This window comes from Larus michahellis, chromosome 9 (assembly GCF_964199755.1).
Source record: "Larus michahellis chromosome 9, bLarMic1.1, whole genome shotgun sequence".
NCBI lineage: Eukaryota > Metazoa > Chordata > Aves > Charadriiformes > Laridae > Larus > Larus michahellis.
In genome coordinates, this window is record NC_133904.1 from 11861111 (window position 1) to 11882308 (window position 21198).

At 44.4% G+C, this 21198-nt stretch overlaps 2 protein-coding genes across 11 annotated transcripts; one reads left to right on the plus strand and one right to left on the minus strand.

Moving 5' to 3' along the window:
• Positions 1-640: 640 nt before the first annotated feature.
• On the plus strand, positions 641-3824 carry LOC141748488 (nicotinamide riboside kinase 2-like). Its single transcript, XM_074600643.1, has 8 exons — positions 641-993; positions 1191-1281; positions 1741-1786; positions 1929-2115; positions 2358-2429; positions 3103-3209; positions 3429-3520; positions 3630-3824. The coding sequence occupies exons 1-8, from the start codon at positions 968-970 to the stop codon at positions 3633-3635; spliced, it is 627 nt and encodes a 208-aa protein (XP_074456744.1). The 5' UTR covers positions 641-967; the 3' UTR covers positions 3636-3824.
• Positions 3825-4086: 262 nt separating this feature from the next.
• On the minus strand, positions 4087-19787 carry SQOR (sulfide quinone oxidoreductase). Of its 10 annotated transcripts, none has more exons than XM_074600633.1 (10): positions 19644-19787; positions 11741-11985; positions 11219-11389; positions 10584-10637; positions 8784-8978; positions 7644-7853; positions 6975-7158; positions 6042-6109; positions 4929-5107; positions 4087-4563 (listed from the first exon to the last, which is right to left on the minus strand). In XM_074600633.1, the coding sequence occupies exons 2-10, from the start codon at positions 11966-11968 to the stop codon at positions 4506-4508; spliced, it is 1347 nt and encodes a 448-aa protein (XP_074456734.1). In that variant the 5' UTR covers positions 11969-11985; positions 19644-19787; the 3' UTR covers positions 4087-4505. The 10 variants fall into 10 exon arrangements, with proteins under 10 accessions (XP_074456734.1, XP_074456736.1, XP_074456733.1 ...); XM_074600635.1 differs by lacking the exon at positions 19644-19787 and adding an exon at positions 17044-17484; XM_074600632.1 differs by lacking the exon at positions 19644-19787 and adding an exon at positions 16527-16871.
• Positions 19788-21198: the final 1411 nt, after the last annotated feature.

A 21198-nucleotide genomic window follows, 5' to 3' on the forward strand; every position in this document is an offset into this window, starting at 1 on the left:
GCTCCGGAGAACTGCAGGGGTCCCCCTGCCACAGCGCAACCGCCATGGCGGGCGGCACTCCCGGCGGGCCCTTCCCGCGCCGGCCACCGCTGCCTCACTGACACGCAGCGGGAGAGGCCGTACCCGGACGGCCCGTCGGTGGCCTCAGCCTTACCGCTAACACCGCTAGGAGCGCAGCCCGGCCGGGACCACCCGCCCCAGGCGGGTCCCGCCGCCGGAGCCGCCACAACAGCCCCGGGGCGGGGGCGGGAAGGGCAGCGCGGCCTGAGGAGGGAGTGGCGGAACTGACACCTGCTCCGACCTTCCTCAGGGCGATCGCTGCCACCGCGGGGGAGCTGGGCGGCACCGAGCCGGTCCCCGCCGAGCCGTCGCTGCTGGCGGTGCCGGGACCCCGCCGCGCCCGGTCCCCGCAAGGCCTGAGGGAGCGCGCGGCCCCACTGCACCGCACCCGCCGCCAGCCCCCACTTTCCCCCAGGCGCGCCATGCCTCTGCCATGGGCGCAGCCGCCCGCCCCCCTAGGGCGACAGCCAATGAGCACCGCCGAGCAGCTGCGCTGTCACCCTATCGGACGTGAGTGAACGCGTTCTACCCAATAGTCGGCGCCGCGCGCTCTCCATTGGCTGCGGTGGCGGCGGCAGCTGGCCAATGGGCGCGCAGGAGCGTGAGGGGAAGGCGCATGCAGCGGGTACCAGCCTCCCTTTGCGGAGCGCTCTGGTGCGGCGCGGACCAGCTCTGCTGCTGCTCCCTCCTGCGGCCACCATGGCGTTGCCCGGCAGTTGACGTTGGGTTTCTCCCCTTTCTACCTTCTCCTCTTTCTCCAGCCCCTCTCTTCCCCCCTTCCCCGGCTCCCGGCTCAGGCACGTAGGCGGCCGGTACCGGAGACGCCGGGTCCCCAACCCTCCCCATCCCCCCCCCGCCCCTCAGGAACGGGCTGTAGGAGTCGGGCCGGGCGGCTGCTGGAGGCGCCATGAACATCATCATCGGCATCGGCGGGTGAGAAAGGCGGGGCGGCCCAGGGACGGGGGGAGTGGGCAGCCCAGCCCGGGGCGCGATGGGGGCGCTGGGCCCGGGCGCGCTTCCCTTCCCCCACCCGGCCCTCCTCGTGCCGCAGCGGCGCGAGCGCGGGGGAGCGGGCAGCGCGCGCACGTGTCCCGCCGCGGTCGCCGACGGGCGGTGTCTCCTCGCCGCAGGGTGACCAACGGCGGCAAGACCACCCTGACCCGCCGGCTGATGCAGGCCCTGCCCAACTGCAGCGTGGTGCACCAGGATGACTTCTTCAAGGTGAGGCGGGCGCCGGCCGCCCTCTGCGGGGCGGGGGAAGGCGAGGGGTGACCCCCGCCTGCTTCCGCCCGCTCGCCCTGGCGCTCTGCCCGCTGCCGGCGCCGCCCGGGCCGTTCCCGCTCCTCTCCTTCCCCGAACCCGCCGGGGCAGGTCCGCGGCAGCGCTTGGCCGGCGCTGCTCGTGGCTCAGCCGACGCTGTAATACGGCCCGGTGACTTTCCGTTTTCTTGGAGCGCTGCTGTGCGGTGTGCTTGTGTTGGTGGGAAGATAGAGGAGCGGGCTGCTTTATCTTAGCCTCGTTAGTACTGCTTTTTATCTGCATGCAAAGAAACCTGGTGGAGGGTTAAGATTCCCCTTCCTAGCTTCAGGGTTCGGATCTTGAATCTTGTTTTGAGGTGGGTATCGAGCCTTCCAGTTGCTGTCCTGACCAAGCAGTTTTTTTTTCTTATCACTGTTTCAGCCTCAAGATGAAATAGAAGTTGAAGATGGGTTTAAACAGTATGATGGTAAGGCTTTGTGATAGCGTTATCACAGTGTAACTCAAAAACTTTGAGTATTTTGACTTTTTATATGCATTATTTTTGTACTGACTCTCTTACTAGGTGATACTTAATTACCGCTTAATGATAGTTGTCTGTTTTGTCTTAGTGATTAGTGCATTAGATATGGAAGCTATGATGAGTACCATAAATGCCTGGATAAAAAACCCCGTCAAGTTCGAACGTTCTCACGGGATCAACAACACACTGGATGCCCAAATCTTACAAGATAAGGAGGGAGGAGATGAAACAGTCCACATTCTTATTGTTGAAGGCTTTCTACTTTACACCTACAGGTAATCAAATGTGACTTCATATATTTTGGCTTTTATATGATTTTACGTGACAGGCAAAGCTCCGAGGGAATAAAAAGACCTGTCCTAAACAAAGAGTTAGCAGCTGGTACTGACTGCTGCTGAGTTTAGGTGTCACAAATCTGAAGATAGCTCTAAGTACAGGAAATAGATGTAGTTTTACTTTTCCATTTCTTGCTATTAATCAAACTGACCAGCTGTAACCAAACATGTATCTCTTTCAGGCCATTGATTGACGTATTCCACCATCGGTACTTTCTTTCCATTCCATATGAAGAGTGTAAAAGGAGAAGAAGGTAAGCTTATCTTCTTAAGTTCCCTTGCTAGCCCAATAACATCTTAGTCCATTCAAGGCTTTGTTTCTCTTAAAAGCGTTTAGATAAGAAAGCCTAAACACTAGTGTAGCTGCTGTATTAAAAGACTGTAGCTTCCTTTACCAAACAAACCCAAAAGCTTTCTCCAAACTATTGCATATGTGAGACTAACGCTCAGTTTCAGTGCAGATCTTTCAAGAGGCTTTCTCTCTGCTTTTCCAATAACGTGGTTCCCAGGTCTTGAACTATCCTGGGGTTTTATATTTAGCTGTATTATTGTACATATACACTGTTATTAACACACATGAAACATGTTAAACTTGAAAAAGTTATGTTTCAGAGGAATAAGCAGCCAGCTCTTTTACCCAAAGTTCTGCTAAAGCTTTAAGAGAAGGCTATTCATCAATGTTAAGATCAGTCAGTCTTAGGAATCCTTTTTGTATCTTGAGTACTTTAGACCAACACATCAAATTCCAACTTTTTTGGGAGTATCTTTATGCTTGCAGCTTATGCTAAAGACTGACTTTTGATAAGCTCAGAAACTATATTGGAGGCAACAGGCTCCGGCTAGTGTGTAGAGAAACTGAATGAACTATCTGTCACTTCCCTGAACTGTGATTAGGCTACTCTTGAATAACAATATCTTAATTTATAGTTCAAGGAATTACACTGTACCGGACCCACCTGGATTGTTTGATGGCCATGTTTGGCCTATGTATGTAAAGCACAGGAAGATAATGGAAGATCTCGGAGTTGATGTGGGTGAGTCTTTAATGACAAAAGCACTTTTGAAAGATTGCTTTATGAGAGTGCTTTTCAAACCTGGGATCTACATACTGGTTAGATGCATGAGAGGAGTTGAAGCAGGTGCATGGAGTGGATTTCTCCAATACTGGTCAAGTGCATGCCCTTTAAATTAGGATCTGGCAGGCTTACAGAAACATTCAATTAGAGCTCTCTTATTTTACTTTCTACTTTAAGTGCACTTGAATGGGACAAAATCAAAGGAGGAGCTGTTTAATGATGTGTATGGACAGATCCAGAATAAGATCGAAGAATTACTTAACATGCAGGTACATGTTCATGCTTATAATTGCAACTTAAAAGAAACCCTTCTAAAGGCTGTGCTGAAAAACATGAAGCTATAACTTGAAATGTGTTCATGTATATGTTTCTCTTTAGAAATAAGCTGCTGTTGATGATTCTTGTGGGTGAAGATGATTCTTGTTTGCTCTGCGCTGTCTACCTGACTGCCACTAAAGTTCCAGCTTCTGTGAAGACTCAACTCTTAAATTTGACTTTGCTCAATCTTCCCTTGAAACTGAGTTATATATGGTCATGATTAAAAAGCACTTGCCCCCTTGTCTGTCCTCTTAATTTGTGTTTCAGTCTAGTGTGTGGCCTCAGATGATCTCAGTCTTCTCCTGGTTGCCAATCTATTGGCAATTCTTTTCACTGTTATGTTGTTAACCTATGAGAGTAAAATGTTGTAGTGGAACTGATGTGAAGTGACACAACTATCCTAGGGGTGTATGTGCATATATTTCCTTCCCATAACTGCATAAATTTCTATAATCCATGCTGCTTGATGAAGAAATTAGGGCAGGTCTTGCTATTCAAAAATGAGAGAACAACAGGAGATTTTCAGGCCATTTTAGTAGCATTGAATTATTCTCTTAAATCCAGTGCATGCATTGATCTCTGATGCAGACAATTCAGTTTAGAGTGAGGGGAAAAAACTTTACATATACAACAGCTCTAAAATTACTGATTGCCGTAGAAGTTTTCAGTAGTGTTCTGTAGCTTAAAGCAAGTTCACACTTGCATTCAAACTCCCGTGTATGTACGGAAGTAGTTTAAGGCCTTGGTTTACATAGAAAAGCAGCGAAGACTCAATCCTTAGTAGAGGGAAAGGGTGAATTTAGGACAAAAGCTTGATTTAAAAAAAAAAAAAAAGTCTACCATGTGGTTGTCCAAGAGGGAGGATAGGTATTGATCCAGTGTGAGAGACCAGTCCTTTTTCTTCAAAAGGATTTGACCAACACTGAGAACCAGCAGTTACTTCAAGCCCAGGTGCATTAGCTTCCGGACAGGAGCTGGTCCTCCCCAGTATCCCCTATAAATGGAGAACGTTTCATCAAGTTTTATGTATGTACCATCAAAGTAGGGTTTGAGAGGACTGTTTTTGTCTTCCTCCCATAAGATACCATACTTGTTAAGAGGTGAGTGTTGGGGGTTGTTTTGGAAAATCAGCTTTGGGCAAGGGCTGCCCTTATGTCTAGTTCAAGCCTATTCTGCTTGAACAAAGCTGTTACTAGCAAAGTGCCCATAGTCTTCAGAAAGCTGAGGTCTTAGTTGTGACTAAGGATGCACTTGATTTACTTCTATTCTACTGAGGAACTGAGCCAGAACAGGCATCTGTACCTGGCTTTTTTCTGAATGATCACAGCACTTGTGCCTGCTCAGAATTGAAATACTTACTTCAGTAGCATATTCCAGTAGAGAAAAGGCATCATATCGGCTTTCATATGGTACATGGTTACTCTCTCCTTGCTCTGGTCAATGGGAAAGGTCTCCAAAGGCTGAGCGTCATAGTCAAATTCTGCTAGAATCACCTTGTTGTAGCCTGTTACTAGCGGGCAGGAAGTGTATCCATCATACTGCAATGAAGAATATCCCCTTTCCATTAATCTGAGTGAAGTCTAAATGCTGAGGTATTGCAAGCAATATGGTTAACATTTGCATTTCAAAATAAGTTAGTAGGAGGTTTCTGCGTTTATAGCATTAATACCAGCGAGTTTCGAAGGCTGCTAAGCCAATTATGGTTTAATAACCATAAAACTAAGCCATTTTATTTCAAATGTAGATTTGCTTAACATTGCTTAAATTAGAACTAACCTAGAACAACAGGGCTTTGTGTCATTAATTGCTGGTTATTATTGTAACCAGCAGAATAGGTGACCATTGGATCAGGATGAGAGCTGGTGTGAGCTTTAACAGACAATATATAAACAGCATCTTGAATGTAGTTGTAAGAATTTCCAGAGGATCGCAGGAGTATGGATGATGATACTCAGGTAATTACCCCAAGGAATATTAATTCAGAAGCCATATGTAAAATGAAAACCAAGTCTCAAAGAGAAACCTGAACATGGTTATAGGCTTGACGTTTTCTGTAGTACAAAACTTTCAATTTAACTCCTTAAAAGATCATGCTCTGTACAGGGGAGGCAAGTTTAACGTAGCAGAGATGTGTAAAGTTTGCAAGGGTTTTCTTGGAGTAGGGATTATTCCAGTGAATGGTTTTACTCTAAATAAGTCACCCGCATTAGTGAAGAACCCAGACTGATCAGCCTTTCAACTCAGGAGTCGAAGAATTAAATAGATAATAATTTTAACAGCAGTATCAAGAATATGAATTGTGCAACTAAGTTACTATTACGACAGAGTGTTTAGCCATTTAGCACCCCAGCTGCTGATGCAAAGCCCTTCCTGCCTTCCGGTTCACACGGGGCAGCTGCTTGCGAGACTTCCTGCGCGAGAATCGAGAAAACATTCAAGATAACTTCTCCCTAAGACAAGAGCTGTAGGTACCTTTTTAGTTGGCAACTGGTTCTTCATTACCAGGGAAATAGTTTTATCAAGCACTCCAGATTGGGCAGCTACATAAGGAAGAAAAAGGCACATTAAGGCTTTGTTACAGGAAGCACTTATTGCCATTACTAGAGCAGATAGTAGTAGCCAGGCATTTTGTTGGACAATTCAGTTGTAATTGAACTCATATGTCAAATCGGTTTGGGAAGTTCACAGTCCCAGATAAGAAAGAAAAATATTTTGGAATAATGCTTGGGCCTCACTGTTTCCAACCTGCTAAAGCTTAATGAAACTCGAGCTGTATGTTTTTAGTCTATGCCCATTCTCCTATGCTAAATTATGCTTGCTCAGTCTTCCCAAACACTAAGACTCTGGCGCGCTGAAGTTTTGTTTCATTTTGAGTGCTGTAAGGGAATTATTCTAGACCCATTTGCTGGAATAGTTGACTACACCATTCTTCAAGTTACACCAATAACATACTGTATAGCCTTTCTTTTTTTTCCACCCTCTTATTCACATTTTTTTCAGTTGTGAGACCATAGGCCTAAAGTGTTTTTATATTGGACCTTGTGTCTGCAAGTATGGAACACGCGATTCTTCAATAGTGACTTATCAGTTAGCTGACACATATGCATGAGCTTCTAAGATAGAGCAGAAAGTTTTGTCACTGAATGATGACGGAATGCAAGAGTAGTACGCTCATTTTATGCTGTTCCGTGAACACAGGAAACAGCATTAGTTCAGCTGTGAGGCAGCTGGAACAAGAGAACCGTGGGTTAATGGCATCGGCATGGTCTGTAGCTAATTATGTGGCCCTGGAGACTTCGGTCTTTTTGGAAGCTGGAAATAATCGAAGCCAAGACCTCAGGAGTAACAAACTAAACAGAAAGCTTACTGTCCCACGCTTTTCATAACACACACATGCAACTTTACCTACAGCTGCAGCAGTTTTTGATGTTGGAAGGTTGGTGCAGTCTCCAATACCAAACACATTAGGATACTTCTTATGTTGTAGAGTTTCCTTATCTACATCCACCCAGCCAATTTGATCCGAGACGGGACTGTTGATGAGCACGTCAGGTGGCCCCATTGGCGGTGTGACATGAAGCATTTCATACTAGACAGAAAGAAAAGGCACTCAATGGCTAGTTTATCAGGTAAATCATACCTGTGTTGACATAAAACAGTAAGAGCAGGGTGGAGAAGGGTTTTCTTGGTTTGTTTTTATCTTTTTTTAAACGCGAGTATATAGAATGAAAACTTGCTTTCAAATTTGAAATGCATCCTGTCATTAATATGAACCTTCTCAGGCAATTCCATTCAGACTGGCATAACAGCTATTTGCCTTCCTCCACATACATCTGAGACGTTCCCAAGTTATACTAACAAGGCATACAGGACTCAAGGCATGGTTTGTGAAATATTTTTTTCTTCACCATAGTTTCAAACTTTTTCGTCTTCTGCTAAAGTTATAGATGGTACTCTCAGGAGGTAACGGCAGTATACAACAAAGCAGACATCACGTTATTATAGTGCAGCAGATATGTTACAGTACAGAAGGGAAAGAAACGGGACCAAACTAGAGGTCTGAAAGCTCCTGACCTGATGAACTTCAGTCACTCCGGGTTTGTCCAAGTTTTCAAACACAGCCTCCTGCTTGTCTGCTCGAACTTCTACAAGGTTGCACTTATAGTTAACAGCAATATTCCTCTCCTTGATTATTTCAAGTAATGCATCAGCGTACTTCTTGACGCCAAAAATGACACCAAGTGAAGTGTTGAACATTATGTTTGCTTTGGAACGTTTTCCTGTCTGCACAGAGAGATGAAATTAGCCTTTTCTATTAAAAAAACTGTGACAAGCTAGCAGAGACGGAAGAACAGTGCTGCACTACTGAGGAGCTGATAAAACTATTAATGCAGTTCAATTATTAATGAAGTATTAACATTAGAATTCTTGAGATACAGCTACTTCACACCGTGTTAGAAGCTCGACAAGATAATCTTTGCCCTTTCTGAGTGAGGTACTGAAGATACCCTCTCGCCAAACTGCTAGTGAGAAGAGGCGGCTGCAGTTGGCTGAGGAACTGCCGTATGCAGGTCAAGCACTTGTAGCAGCTTAGCGTTATATAGCTTTCCGACACCTTCAGTTCTATGCATTATTCAGATACTCGCCCAGCAGATAGCTCATGAAACTTAACCACATATGAAGCCTGAGACACTTCCACTTGAAGTTGTCTTTCATTTCCACTGAGCTTGCTTTGACAGCCTGGCCAAGACTCCTCCTGATGGCCAGACGGCGTGCCGCAAGGAGCAAGCATAGCCACCTTTCAGACTAGCAGGAAAACAAATGGCAACAGCTATTAAGTACTTAAAGTAACAAGAATTACTTAATTCCAGACAGTGTTATTTTATTGCACCACTTGAAGTTATAAATTAGGCTGAGAACAGTTGTACCTGTAGCTCACCAGAAACAGGGGAAGCAGTTATTTCCTTATGGATTCTGAATTCTACAAGTTTCTCCAGCATTAAATATATGCTGAATATTTATGTACCATTCAGTTAGCTTCATTTATTACACATTAATAATAGAAAAAGCAAGTCAGTCACTCTTATTTAATAATCCTGAGTCACATTCCTCTCGTGTGGTTTTTATTTGTTTTAAAGATAATATGAACCCCTTAGAACAAGCCTTCCTTCCAAGTGTGGAAGCCAGCACTGGCAGAAAGAGTAAAATACTTACTTTCCTCCAGTAGGCCTCTGATAAATACATGATCTTCTGAGGAGCCCCTGCACACTTCACTGGAGTATTTGGAAAAGTGAAGATAGCATTTCCTTCCTTGAAATCTTGTAAAGCCTTCCATGTTTTCTCTACCGTATGAACTGAATAATTGGAACCGATTTTAGGGTGATCAAAACCCTCAGGCAAGCCTTTGATCTAAGGAAATGGAATTCAGGTTTAGAGTCGAGGTGGCAAAAATTTTGTCATCATTGTCAAGTATTAAGTGCAGACTTAAGAAACAGCTATTTATGAAGCCTCTGACAAAAAGAAAGCCCATGCATACTTGCTAGTTGGCATTTTTGAAAATAAGCCTAGCAATCAGATATTTCCATTAGAATTTAGTAGGTGATTTAGCAGATGTAGCATTTACTGAAATGACTCTGATCTGTGTCATCTATAGCATAGGTGTGCAATGCAGACCCAGACCAAATTTTTTGTGGGCTACTGCATGAAATTCAGAGTAAGAATATATAAAGTTACTGCCATATCACTGCAAGTAAAAACCAGGAAAAAAAGAAGGCGGCGTTATGAAGATTTATAAGGTGAATGAAGCTTTTCAGTAGTCAGTTGCAGATACCTTATTTCCTAGGGTTACTTTAACTTGACTGTCTCTAATAATTATTTCCCTACTCCTCCTCCTAAGCCTGAGCATCTGCTTGCGAGAAGGGGAGTTGTCCCAACTTCAAAATATTGGATTGCAGAAATTGTGCGAGAAAAAGGAGTCACGTTACATGCACTGCAATGTGTTTGGGATGTTACAGTCTACACCAGGAAGTATGCTGTTGGTGAAGTCAAATAAGAGAAACCATCCCTCTTTTTAAACTGGCCGCTTTCATTTTAAAGCCATATAAACCTGTTACTATGAATTTTATTCACTACAGAATAATAGTGATTAACTGTATTACATAGCTTCTACTACTTAATTTAGTTTTATCAGGTTGTACTGAAGAGATATATACGAAGGCTGAGAGGGTCGCTGAACACAATGCAACTCCTCATTCCACTGACCTAATCACCAGAATTTATCGGGTGTGACTACAGTTAACTAAGATTAGCTCTTGCTTTACGTATGCCTTGGGCGCTCTTCAAGGAGATACTCAAATATATTATCAGGTACTACATCATATTCAGGCCAGGTTAAAACCACGAGAGTCAATCACTCGAACCTCTTGCCTTTGTCTTTTCCTCCTTCTACACATCGCTACGGTCGTTCTTGTGCCATACAATGGCGTTAACGTTTTCCTCTGAGTCCCACCATATAAAGTGTACAGGAAACCTAACAGAGGGGAAGGACCCCAGGGCCTACTTAAACACAACCACGGTAACTCAGCTGGTCCCTCTGAAGGGCATCCTTTAAGAAAGGTGAGCGTGGGTCAAATTAATTCGGCAAGGCAGATTTTACTGACTGCTGTGTGCTCCTCACTTCCGTTTACATCAGAGATGCTTCGGACTACAGTCAGACTCATTATTACAGACTGCCTTTAAGTTCTACATTTAACTTGCTGCCCCATCCGCTGATATTGCCATAGAGATGCAACAAAGGTGTCTTAAAAGACCTTCCCAAAGGTAATTTGCGTTGTTACATAGAGATCTGTGGAAGGAATAAAGTCATTAGGCTGTCTCCTGGCTCTTTAATTCATATTACCATTCAATATCTTGCAGTATAAAAAAGCGTACTGAAAAGACATTTACTTTAGTGAATCATAAGGGTACCTGATGCCATTAAAACTAGTAAAAAAATAATTACTGTAAAACAAATACCTTTTCGTAATGCAGACTTATCCCAAGGGCAATTATCAGATACTTGTAAGATATCTGTTGTGTAAAGGGGGGGGAAAAAAATAGTATTTTAGATAAAACCCAAAACATTACCTCAAAGCAAATGTAAGTTATTTGACAGCAACAGAGTCATAAGGGAAGGAGATATAGGGAGCATTAGCAATGTAAATAAAAAATATTTTAATTTTAAAGCCATATAAATCTGTTACTATGAATTTTATTCAATACAGAGCAATAGCTCTAAGAATAATTTATAGTTAAAATGCTAACTGTATTACAAGTTGTACAGACAGCCTTTGCTACACACAAACCCAAGTGTTTGGAGCAAAATAGTCTATCTTTTGTGCTCAGCTCACTATAAACGGGAAAAGACTTATGAAAATGATATTTTAAGTTGATGTTATTCTAACCTAGTTATCTAAAACAATTTTTATTAGCAACAGATTTTAGGATCAAGTACTTCTCATAAGACTAAGTGGAATTTCCTGGCCTCGTAGATGCTGGAGGAAGGTCTTGCTCAATAGGCAGTTGCAAGGGGATCTGCAGAAGGTGGATAGACAACTCATGACACAGAATAAGAGACTAACTTTTTTTTTTTTTTTTTTAAACAGTGTTACCTTGATATCATTCTCCAGCCAGACGCAGTTCTTATCTGGATCCAATGCAGTTACTCGAGATTTGATCCACTCAACACCTTTAGGCATTACGCTCCCTGTGGGACGGGCAGAAGTCGCCAGCCGCTTTGCACCACCGCCAACCAGGGTCCACAGCGGCTGATAGTAATGAGTCTGAAAGAAATGTTCAAATGGATATTTAAGAACTGCTTAAAGGGACTTTAAGATGAAAGCAAATCACTCCAAATAGGAAGCAATGTGCTCTTAACATTGTTATTATTCTTAACAAAGAAGCTGTATAGAAAACCAAGAGTTTTGCATGACAAAGCTGGAGGGATGCATGCATCTCTATCATGGAGTAACCAATTTCACTCAAAGCCTTATAAAAGATGGTTAGTTGGCTTCCTCTCCACAGTTAAGAACGTGTAGGGTTGCAGAGGGATGAGAATCGGACCAACTTGGTCACATATGTAAAAAAAAGAAAAGCTTGTTCTTTTCAGTGCTTTACAGCCAGGGAAGACTTACCTCACTTGGCTCAACAACAGCCACATTTCCTGCCCCCACTTTCCTCTTCATCCGAGCACTCATGGTGATTCCACCAGCACCTCCACCCAACACAAGTACTTCATAATAATCCTTGGCAGCACACCTGGCTGCTGTATGTAAGCCGAAGGAGCCCATCTGCTGCATTCCTGGTTTCAGCAGCCATACACCGGGACGGAGACAGGAGGACACTACTCCAATTGCTGACATCTTTCATAAGTGGGAAGCTACAAGATAAGGAAAGGCACCAGTAACAATTACAGAAGGTAGATTTTATATTTATTTATATGCCTAGATGAGTCTTCAAGGCAAGAATTATAATACTAAGCCTTTATTGCAGCTAAGCCGCTAATTTGCAAATGGATTGTAATCAATTTGGGGAAGAAAGAAAAAAATTTCCTCTGCCAGGAAATTGAAATTTCATACCAGCAAATGAATTCTAACAAAGCATAAGAACGTTTTCTGGTTATCATGGCGGGAAAGTGTATCTGGTCCTACAGCACAGGCGATGCACATGCTGCAACTCCAGCTGTAACATTACAACCCTGACGAGATGAGTGCTGCAAAAAGGAAGAAGAATTTGCTGGGTGTTGTGGACCACTGAAATATTGAACAAGGCAGTTGGGTGAACATACCAAGTGTCATTCCACTTACTGTAACGTGTCAGTGAAACACAGCGTTACATTTGTATTTTAATGTTATGATGTACCAGCATATGCGCACATCAGACACATCCCTTCTCGCTGCCTCTCAGGGGTGCAAGCCATCAGGGTAAGCTTTGAGCAAGGGTATGTGTATTAGTCTGTCTTTGCAGGAGGAGGAGTGAGCCGTAAGCTTGATAGGAAAACAGAGTTCAATGAAACAAGAGTTTACATCTTCATAGATCTGGGATCTTTGAGTATACCCCAAATACTTAGTTCTCTAGCCATGGTCACCTCTTAGATTCTACATCAGCAAAATAGTTGGAAACGAAGGTCAGAAATCTGTACTTACCCTTGCTAGAGCTGCACCCTGTCACCTGACAAGTGAGAGCCAGAACCCTAAAGCATGATATATCTTGACAATTGTAGCACTGGATATGCAATTGCGTTATCTACAACACAGTCAAGGTTAACCCACATTTCCCTCCCTCTGCTACAGTGAACGAGAACTTTTCCTGTTCTAAATCCACTGGCTGCACACACCAAATATGAGATTTTTGGCTTTTCAGTAATAAAACAGGTATAAACTCGTTTTAATTCAGTTCCTTATTGCCACATTGCCAATAAAGAATGAGTAACCATTGTAACTTGAAAAGCAACTTTTGACAAGACCATCCCATGTTTTGTACCCGCTCCCCTTTGTTTAATTCCTTGAGTGATCCACCAAGAATTCCAGCTTTTTCACTTAAAAAGGGTAGAACTCATTTATGGTACTTACAGACAGAAGTCTGAAAACTAAACTAGAAACCTGAAATATTTTAAAGAAAATCTTCTAAGGTCAGCTTCAAAATTCTCCACTATGCTAGATGTGGCTGAGCAATTCATTCTGCACCTTCATGTGCTATCTTAACATACATCATCTCCGTGTACCCCAAATTCTTTATGAAGTCCCATGAAGTCCCACTATTAACCCCTACAGTACCATTAATTTGGGACAGAGAGGGAAAATCTCAGAGGTGTCCCCTGTAAAAACAATTTTATCACAGGAAGTTTCCAAGATGCAGGCATATTCTTCCCACTCCCCCTCCCCATTCAAAATAAAAAAACAACTGTAGAATAAGTTAGTTTCACTTTAGAAGGCTGTTTATCTAGTGCAGGCAGTTATTTAAAGATGTGGACAAACTGCTCAAGCGAGGGGAGGAAGCTGTTCTAACCCTAGAAATAGAAGTTACCTGCTGGAGATGTGTCCTGCTTTCTCCAAGCCAGAAAGAGATGAATTGTGAAGAGGGAGTTTTGCAACTTCCGTCTGCGAGACGGTTTTCAGAGGGCCAGCCTGCTTCCGGAAGCTCACGAATGCAGGATTTTGCTTTGGGTTTTATTAAACACACAGAGCAGGCACAGTGGCCCGCTGGGTGATGACACACCCACGTCCGGACCAAGAGAACAAGACTTCATTTTTGTAATGCTAATTAAGGAATGGTTACCCTCTCTGACCAAAGGGATTTTGAAGTAAGCATGCTTATAAGCACACACAAGATGCATCTTAACTAACAGCAGTCTAACTGTTGAGAAGGCAGCGTTATTTTGCTCCTAAATTGTTTCAGACTATACAGAAACAAACAATCTGAAGTGTCATTTGTCGACAGCTCTTTTAAAAAGAACCACAAAATCCTTCATATTAAGCTCCCACATTAGACAGCAGCTGTACGATCGAGTCAGTCAACAACACATCGAGCCTCTACTTTGGACACTGGAGATAAAGGAATAGGGGAATTACAGAACCAAAATGAAGGTAAAGGGGAAAATTTATAGTTAGCTTACTGAGCTGAGCTGAAGTCTTAGGATTTTACAAGACCATTTGAACACACTGCACACTTAACCCATCATCCTTCAAACTATGCACAACAAAACATGAGAGTTGATACTTGCCTTATAGAGCACGAAATCCCATTGCTAATGAAGGTCCGTGTACAAGGCTCAGAGCACTGCCTAGAAAAGTGAAGCCTACAACACACTTCACCTTACTGAGGGCTCTGCTTACCCCGAGACAGTTCAGCTGTTTAAAGCTAGGTCTGTCAGCAGGAGAGGGAAGTCTGTTTTACAAACGCTTTCAAGACATAGTGGTTTGTTACAGCGTCATCAGCTTGTGTAACGCTACTGCAGCACAACTCACCTCGCACCACATAGAGATCGGGGCGATGTGACTCACAGTAAGTTCTCAAAAAATGTCATTTCTATCAGGAGAGTCAGCATTTCAAAGCTTCCCCCCCCCCCCCCGCTTTTTTTTTTTTTATTAAAGACACGTATCTTGAAGATAGTGACTGTCTCACCTCCGTTCATAAGTCTCTTTTCCCTTTTACTGTAAGGCTATTTATTTGCATGCCTTTAGAATAAGTCAGTTTAATACTGAAGAAAATGCACTTTAAAAAAATCACAGTTAAGACTGAGCAGGACAGCTCAGTATTATTTAGTGTTTGAATGCTATTAAGCAGGTTAAGATAGTACAAACATAAAAATAGTGAATTTTCAGTTAAAAAAAAATTAACTCAAAAACACTGTTTTCCAGAGTTAGTGGCTTGTATTCCTTTAAGAGATTGAGAAACCAAACCATAACGAATGATCTTCATTACGCTGTTCTTAAAAAACAAATGAATGACATTTCTACAAGCATCACAGAGGAAATTAATTGGTTAGCAACTTTTTTTTTAAACTTTTCTTTAAAGAACCTTGCTGAAAAGGTTTATTAGGTAATGCAGTACAATTTAATATTTTTGTGTATTTTACCCACTTCCAATCTCTATGCAAGAACGCAGCCAGTTTTGTGCAGAATCCAAACCAGAGCAGCTAAAATCCACCTAACTGCATTCATTACACTTTTTGCTGTAAGCTACCACCCAGCCTATAAACAAGCTCAAAGAGTAGCAGTTATCTTTGGCTACAGTTCTCCATGTATTGATGGCCACGAGTAAATAAAATCAACCTCTATGCAATAAAAACACAGATGAGAAGTCAGAAATACAGTGCTGGCAAATCACAAGAGAAGTGCTTCATTACAAGCACCAAGATTCAATCTCACACGCACTTATTAGCTCCGCTCACTACTCTGACGTGGAAGGCTCTTTGTCACGACTAATTCTGCAGTATTACTTGCACAGAGGAGGTATCACAGAACAGGTATCCTCAGACCCAAGGGACACAGCGAATCCCGAGCGTTACAAGCCATTTTCTTGTCAGGTCTCTAGATTCCTACACAGTAAATAAGCCTTGAGAGACACAACTAGTGACCAGAATAAACATTTAACTGAAGCACGACACTTCATGCAGAGACACTCAGAACTACAGGGTTTTTTCCTCACTGGAGTATCTAACCTGTGCTCAGCTCCCAAAACTGACTGCTTCATTGAGCCGGTCTGTGAACAATCTATTGCAGGGAGTTAGTGCAAGAGAAATTAGAAGAGTCGTACTAGCAAGAGTCAAGATTGTGGCAACTAACCTCTAAACAGTTGGCCACGGATTAACAGTTCAAACATTCCCCCGTGCACAAACACTCGGCCGCTCCCGTGCGCCAGGATGGCGCGCAGCAGCTTTCCACCCCGAGCCAAAGCCTTCGTGCCGTACGCCTCAGCCCCTCAACAGGGGAACGGCCACCCAGGCGCACAGCTCGGTGGCCCGAGCGGGACCCCCCGAGGAGCGCGGGGCGCCAGACCCGCTCCGGCGGGCGCTGCCCTTCGGTACCCGCGGCTGCAGCCCGCGGTGCGGCACCGCCCGACGGCGATGGCTGTGGGAGCCGCAAAGGCCCCCAGTGCCCCCCGCCCATCCCCGGGACCAGCGGAGCCCCGCAGGGGGGCTGCTCCCCCGGCCGCGCTCGGCGAGGCGGCCGCTGCCGGCGCGGAGACCGAGGCCCCGGGGCCGTCTCCCTCTTCGGCCCGCCCGCCTCGGGGCCGCTGGCCGGGGCGACCGCGGGACCTCCGCTCCCTCACGGCAGGGCTAACCCCCCCCCGCGGCGACCCCGGGACCTCCGCTCCCTCACACGGCGCCCGGCCGCCTCGGCCCCGCTCGCCGGGGCTGGTCCCCGTCCTCCCCCCTCGCCCCGGGGCGGCCCCCGCCGTGGGGGTGCCCGCACTTGCCTGCCTGTTGAGCCGACAGCCGCGGAGGCGGGGGCGGGGGGAAGGACCGCGCCGCCGCCCCGTGTGCGATAAGCGGCGGGCGCTGCCCGCGGCACCGGCGGGGCGGAGCGGAGCGCGGCGCCGCCCGGCCGGCGGGCGGGCAAAGGCCGGGGCCCGGCCGGGAGGGCAGGAGGGCCCGGGCCGAGCACAGCGAGGGCAGCCTGTGCCGGTAACTTTCAGTCAGGTATCCGACCCCATCGAAAGGCCTGAAACCCGTTACGGGAGCCGTGAGCACCCGGGAAAGCTGAACAGATTTCAACATCGCAGCAGCTTTGGCGGCAGGGTTGTGTTAATCTTTCCCCCCCCGCCCCCTACACGTCCTTCCACCTTCAAACCTATTGCTCTTCCAGCTTGCCATCCCAAAAAAATCAGACTTAAATCTGGGGCTCCACCACATTAAAAAAAATGCACGACATATTACAAAACAAAAATAAGTCAAACTAATGGAGTCCTAAAGTTTAATCAGGGTGTAACTCACCGGGATGCACGGAGAAAGAGGATCCTTTCAGCTGAAGCACAAGCAGAGAGCAGGGTACCAGGCTCTTGTTTCTATCCAGCTAACTGCAGCCCACTGCTCCACCAAGCCTTAGCGAGTTTTCCCTTAAAACTTTATAGGGCCTTTGATTTATGGCATGGTGACAGTGTGAGGTAATAACAGCTGTTAATCCACTAAGTCATCTTTATCAAGCCAAAAAAAGTAATGCAAAGATTAGTGCCGAGAGTAACATACACAAAACTACTTATGACAACTCACATGCATCAAGCAACCAATAGATCCAAACCACGTGTCAGGCCATTTCCTTCCCCTCCTGGCCCAGGTAAAACTGCTCAGCTGATGCCCAGCCGATTGTGGAAAGCTATAAAAATTGGGGGAAAAGGCACTGAGGAGTAAAATGGGAAGATACCACAAGGCTGTTCCACTGTCTGCATGCAACCGAGAAGCATAAGGGAACGAGACGTTCTGCAGGGTGCCCATGTGAAAGGCACACGCATCGCAATCCTCCCCTGCGCTTCTGAACAAGAACAGTTTCTCTGTCGCAGCTCCACAGCTGTCACTCATTCAGCACAAGTGCACTGCCACCCCCCACGGCCAGACAGTGGCAAACCGACTAAAACTCTCTGCTTGCTTGTGGCACTTGTCTTGCGCTTTGTGTTACTTTGAGCTTCTATGTGTAGAAAGAAAGCTTCAGTTGCTTTTCTCAGCTTGCAGCTGAAGTCCAATAATCATGAAGTCAAGCCTGACAATTCACCTCTGTCCTCAGAGACGTTCCCTGCCAGGTACAGAGGGGGTTGGAGATGAGGCCACAGCACTTACCACCAGAATTAGAACGACTCATTTTGCCTCCTTGTAAAAACCCACACTATCATTCCCAGCCAGTGGCTGCTCTCACAAAAATACACAAAATAAGTCCAAGGTGCAGGTTTAGCCAAAAGATATCATTCATTGTGACAGAATACAAGTTACCCTTTCAGAGGAACTTCCCAGTATTTTAGTAGTTCCATACACATATGCAAGGTTTCTGTAATGCTTTCCACAGCTATGTGGAACCAGCTACACCAGACTAAAACATGTAAACATAATAAAAGTAGGAAAGCCCAAAGTTAAAAGGCCTCTGAAACAAACAATTTTTTTTTGCTGTTGCTTGCATGTTTGGCATGTCTAATACTAGTTCCACAGGAGATCTGCACAACATTATTCTACACGAAAGCACATAAATAAACCCTCCCTCCCAATTTTAGCCTGATGCCTTCCCTTTTCTCACTTCTGAGTGTCTGGAAACAAAATCCTAATACACATGCTTCTGTGAGTTTTGAAACAAACTTTAACTTCAGACCTAAACCTGGATCCCTGCCAAACCCTGATCTAAACCCAGCAGCACATTCGGCTGGCAGCAGCCTGGAAGTCCCACCTAGATCCACGCAGCGTATATCACTCCAGGCTGACTGAAACCAAAAATCACACCGCTGCAGCAGCTGCGACCCAGTGACCACTGACACTGCCATATCTGAACTGTATCGGGCTACCTGTAAGCAGCAACCCTAATAACGTTTAGGTATCTAGTGGTCCTTTACTATAGACAGAAAAATAGCAAAACGATTAAATTTGAATAAAAAAACTCCAAACCACTTACTAGATCAACAATTAATAATAAATAAATGACCTCTGATGACAGTGCATTCCCATCTAGAGGCAAAGGCTCATTTTTCAAAGCTGCTGAACACCTACACTTTCTTGGATTTTACTGGACAGAAAATGTACTGGGAGAAGACACAATTGTTATCTTTAAAAATATGATGTGAAGATTAGACATCTTTGTTAATGCATCAACAAGTAATTTCTGTAAAGAGAAAAAAAACCCACGGTTTACAGTCACAACTTTTAAAACACCCAAATTCCCCATTTTTTTAAATTTCGGAGAGCTCCCTGACTTCCTTGTCCCAGCTGCCTGGTATAGTCAGAGTACAGCCTTTTCTCACAGTTTTTGTTCTAAGAGATTGATCCTCATCTCTGTCCATGAGAAAATAAAGTTTTGGTTTGTTTTTTTCTTTTTTTTTAAACATATATTTTTTAGGGCTGTCTTTAAATATTAAAATATTAAAATATCTTCTTCAGGCTCCCATGCATATTTCCCCATGGTCTTCTTACAGAGGTGGTCTGCAATTTTAATAAAGAAATTAAATGAATACCTTAACTTAGAAACAGAACACACACACTAAACACAAAGAAACTCTCACCGGTAGCACAGATCCCTCCTGCTGCTGCAGGCAGCGCTGTCTAACCCTCCCGCGGCAGCAGAGCCCAGGCAGGGGGAGAGGGCAGAAGCTGCTGTGCGAGGGCCAGGCACACTCTGCCTGGCTGCACACCTCCTCGGGGCCACTGGCACCCCAGGGGGCCTGTAGGAGCGATGGGCAGCTCTCCCTGCTCACCAAGCAACTGGGCTTTCCTGGGAAGCACGCAGCACACGCCTCCTGGCTTGTTAGTCATACTGACCCCTCCACAGGGCATCTACACGTCTGTCTAGACTTAGACTGCAAGTTCTCCGGGATGGGGATTATTCTTCCCTGCAAAGCGCCTACCTGATAGCGAGCACAATCTCAGACGAATTCTGGTAACACTGGGTGATGTAGAAGAAAAGCAGTGATTTCCTCACATCATCTTTGATAGTTTTTCTTGGAGATATTCTTCTTCTGGCATACCTCTAAATCATAGCATCCGTAAGCCTAACGAAAAAGAAGCAGTAGTAAAAGTAAAAAAGAGCAGAAGCGAAACAGAGTAAGAAATACATTCTCATACAGTTTACTGACATGACTTCTACCCAGTTTTAAAGACTGGAAAACTAGCAACTTCAGTTGAGCGCTGAAGGGTCGGAACATTGCTTTTAGGCAGTGGGGTGGCAAGGAGTTCATATTACCTGTTCTATTTTTACTCTTGCAGGCTGTATTTACACAGGAGGATATTACTCTTTACATGAGTCCCAGGTGATAGAAGAAAAGTCTTGCTCATCAAGGTAATAAACTATATTGCTAGTTTACCCGTATAGTGTTTTGCTGACCAGTGCATGTACAGACGGTCTTGCTTTCACAGCGGTGCTCACATGTATTATCATTGCAACACATGGAATAAAATACATCAGCCTTATCTTTTGTCTTACATATCAGTGTGAATGACAGTGCGAAATTAATTACTTCTGTAAATTACTGCTTTAGATTTGAACGTGTACAAATTTTGAAGTTATTCTTTATCAAGCTGTAAATGATTTACTTCATTAAGTTGCAAGTCTGTCAAAGCTGAGGACATTTGTTGCAACTTTTCCATTTGCCAAGCAGCGTGTGCTATTTCCTTTCTTAAACCCTGTGGCTTGACATCATGGAGATAAATGGCTATATAGGAATAAAACCAAGAAGGAAATACTGAGTTATTAGGTAAGGCCAACATCTGTGCTTTAAAGCTACATAACACTTCAGGAACAACACTGAGATTATGGACTCAAGTTAATCATAACCTCCCAGATCTGTGGTTGCCAACAGCTACTGCCTGGAGGAAAACAGTAAAAATTCTGCACGCCAACACTGTTGCGACACTGTCAGGTACCAGTAACAGAGCTGTTCTTCCCAGCAGTTCTAGTTCAATCACCTACATAGAGAATATTAGAGAAAGCTAAATTTGTCACATCATAAGAGTTCTTGGCTGCGCTAGTATCCCAACGGACTGGTTTGAAGACATACAAGGGTGGTGGGGGGGATGTGACCGTCCAGTTTTGGTGCCTGTTTTTCTACAAATCGCTTTGCCAAGGACTGAGAAAAGTCAAGTAAGTACAAGTTTGTTTCAAATTACTGGAAAACAGTGATATTTGTGCCAAAACCAACTGTTTATTTCAACGTAAGCTACACTTTGATTTAAAAATGAGTAAATAAATCAAATAATCTTTGCTACCTTCACGTACTAGGAAACTCAGTGCATACTGTCTGTTTTGCCTAGCATGAATAGCCAGATTAATATCTATGCTGCTATAATTTGTATTCTTACAGATTTACATCACTAAGTCCAAGTCTTGCAAAGTTTTCAGCAGTTATATTCACACAACTAACCCAACAAAGATCAAATAACCAATTAGATTTAATGAGGTTTTAA

Excerpts from the sequence above, each read along its gene's own strand:
- LOC141748488 (XM_074600643.1), top strand. The coding sequence starts at position 968 with ATGAACATCATCATCGGCATCGGCGG. Across the intron at positions 1,282-1,740 it reads ACCAGGATGACTTCTTCAAG|CCTCAAGATGAAATAGAAGT; the intron begins GTGAGGCGGGCG and ends TCACTGTTTCAG. Across the intron at positions 3,210-3,428 it reads AGATCTCGGAGTTGATGTGG|TGCACTTGAATGGGACAAAA; the intron begins GTGAGTCTTTAA and ends TTCTACTTTAAG.
- SQOR (XM_074600633.1), bottom strand. The coding sequence starts at position 11,968 with ATGTCAGCAATTGGAGTAGTGTCCTCCTGTCTCCGTCCCGGTGTATGG. Across the intron at positions 7,159-7,643 it reads GAGTGACTGAAGTTCATCAG|TATGAAATGCTTCATGTCAC; the intron begins GTCAGGAGCTTT and ends CTTTCTGTCTAG. Across the intron at positions 6,110-6,974 it reads AAAAACTGCTGCAGCTGTAG|CTGCCCAATCTGGAGTGCTT; the intron begins GTAAAGTTGCAT and ends TTCCTTATGTAG.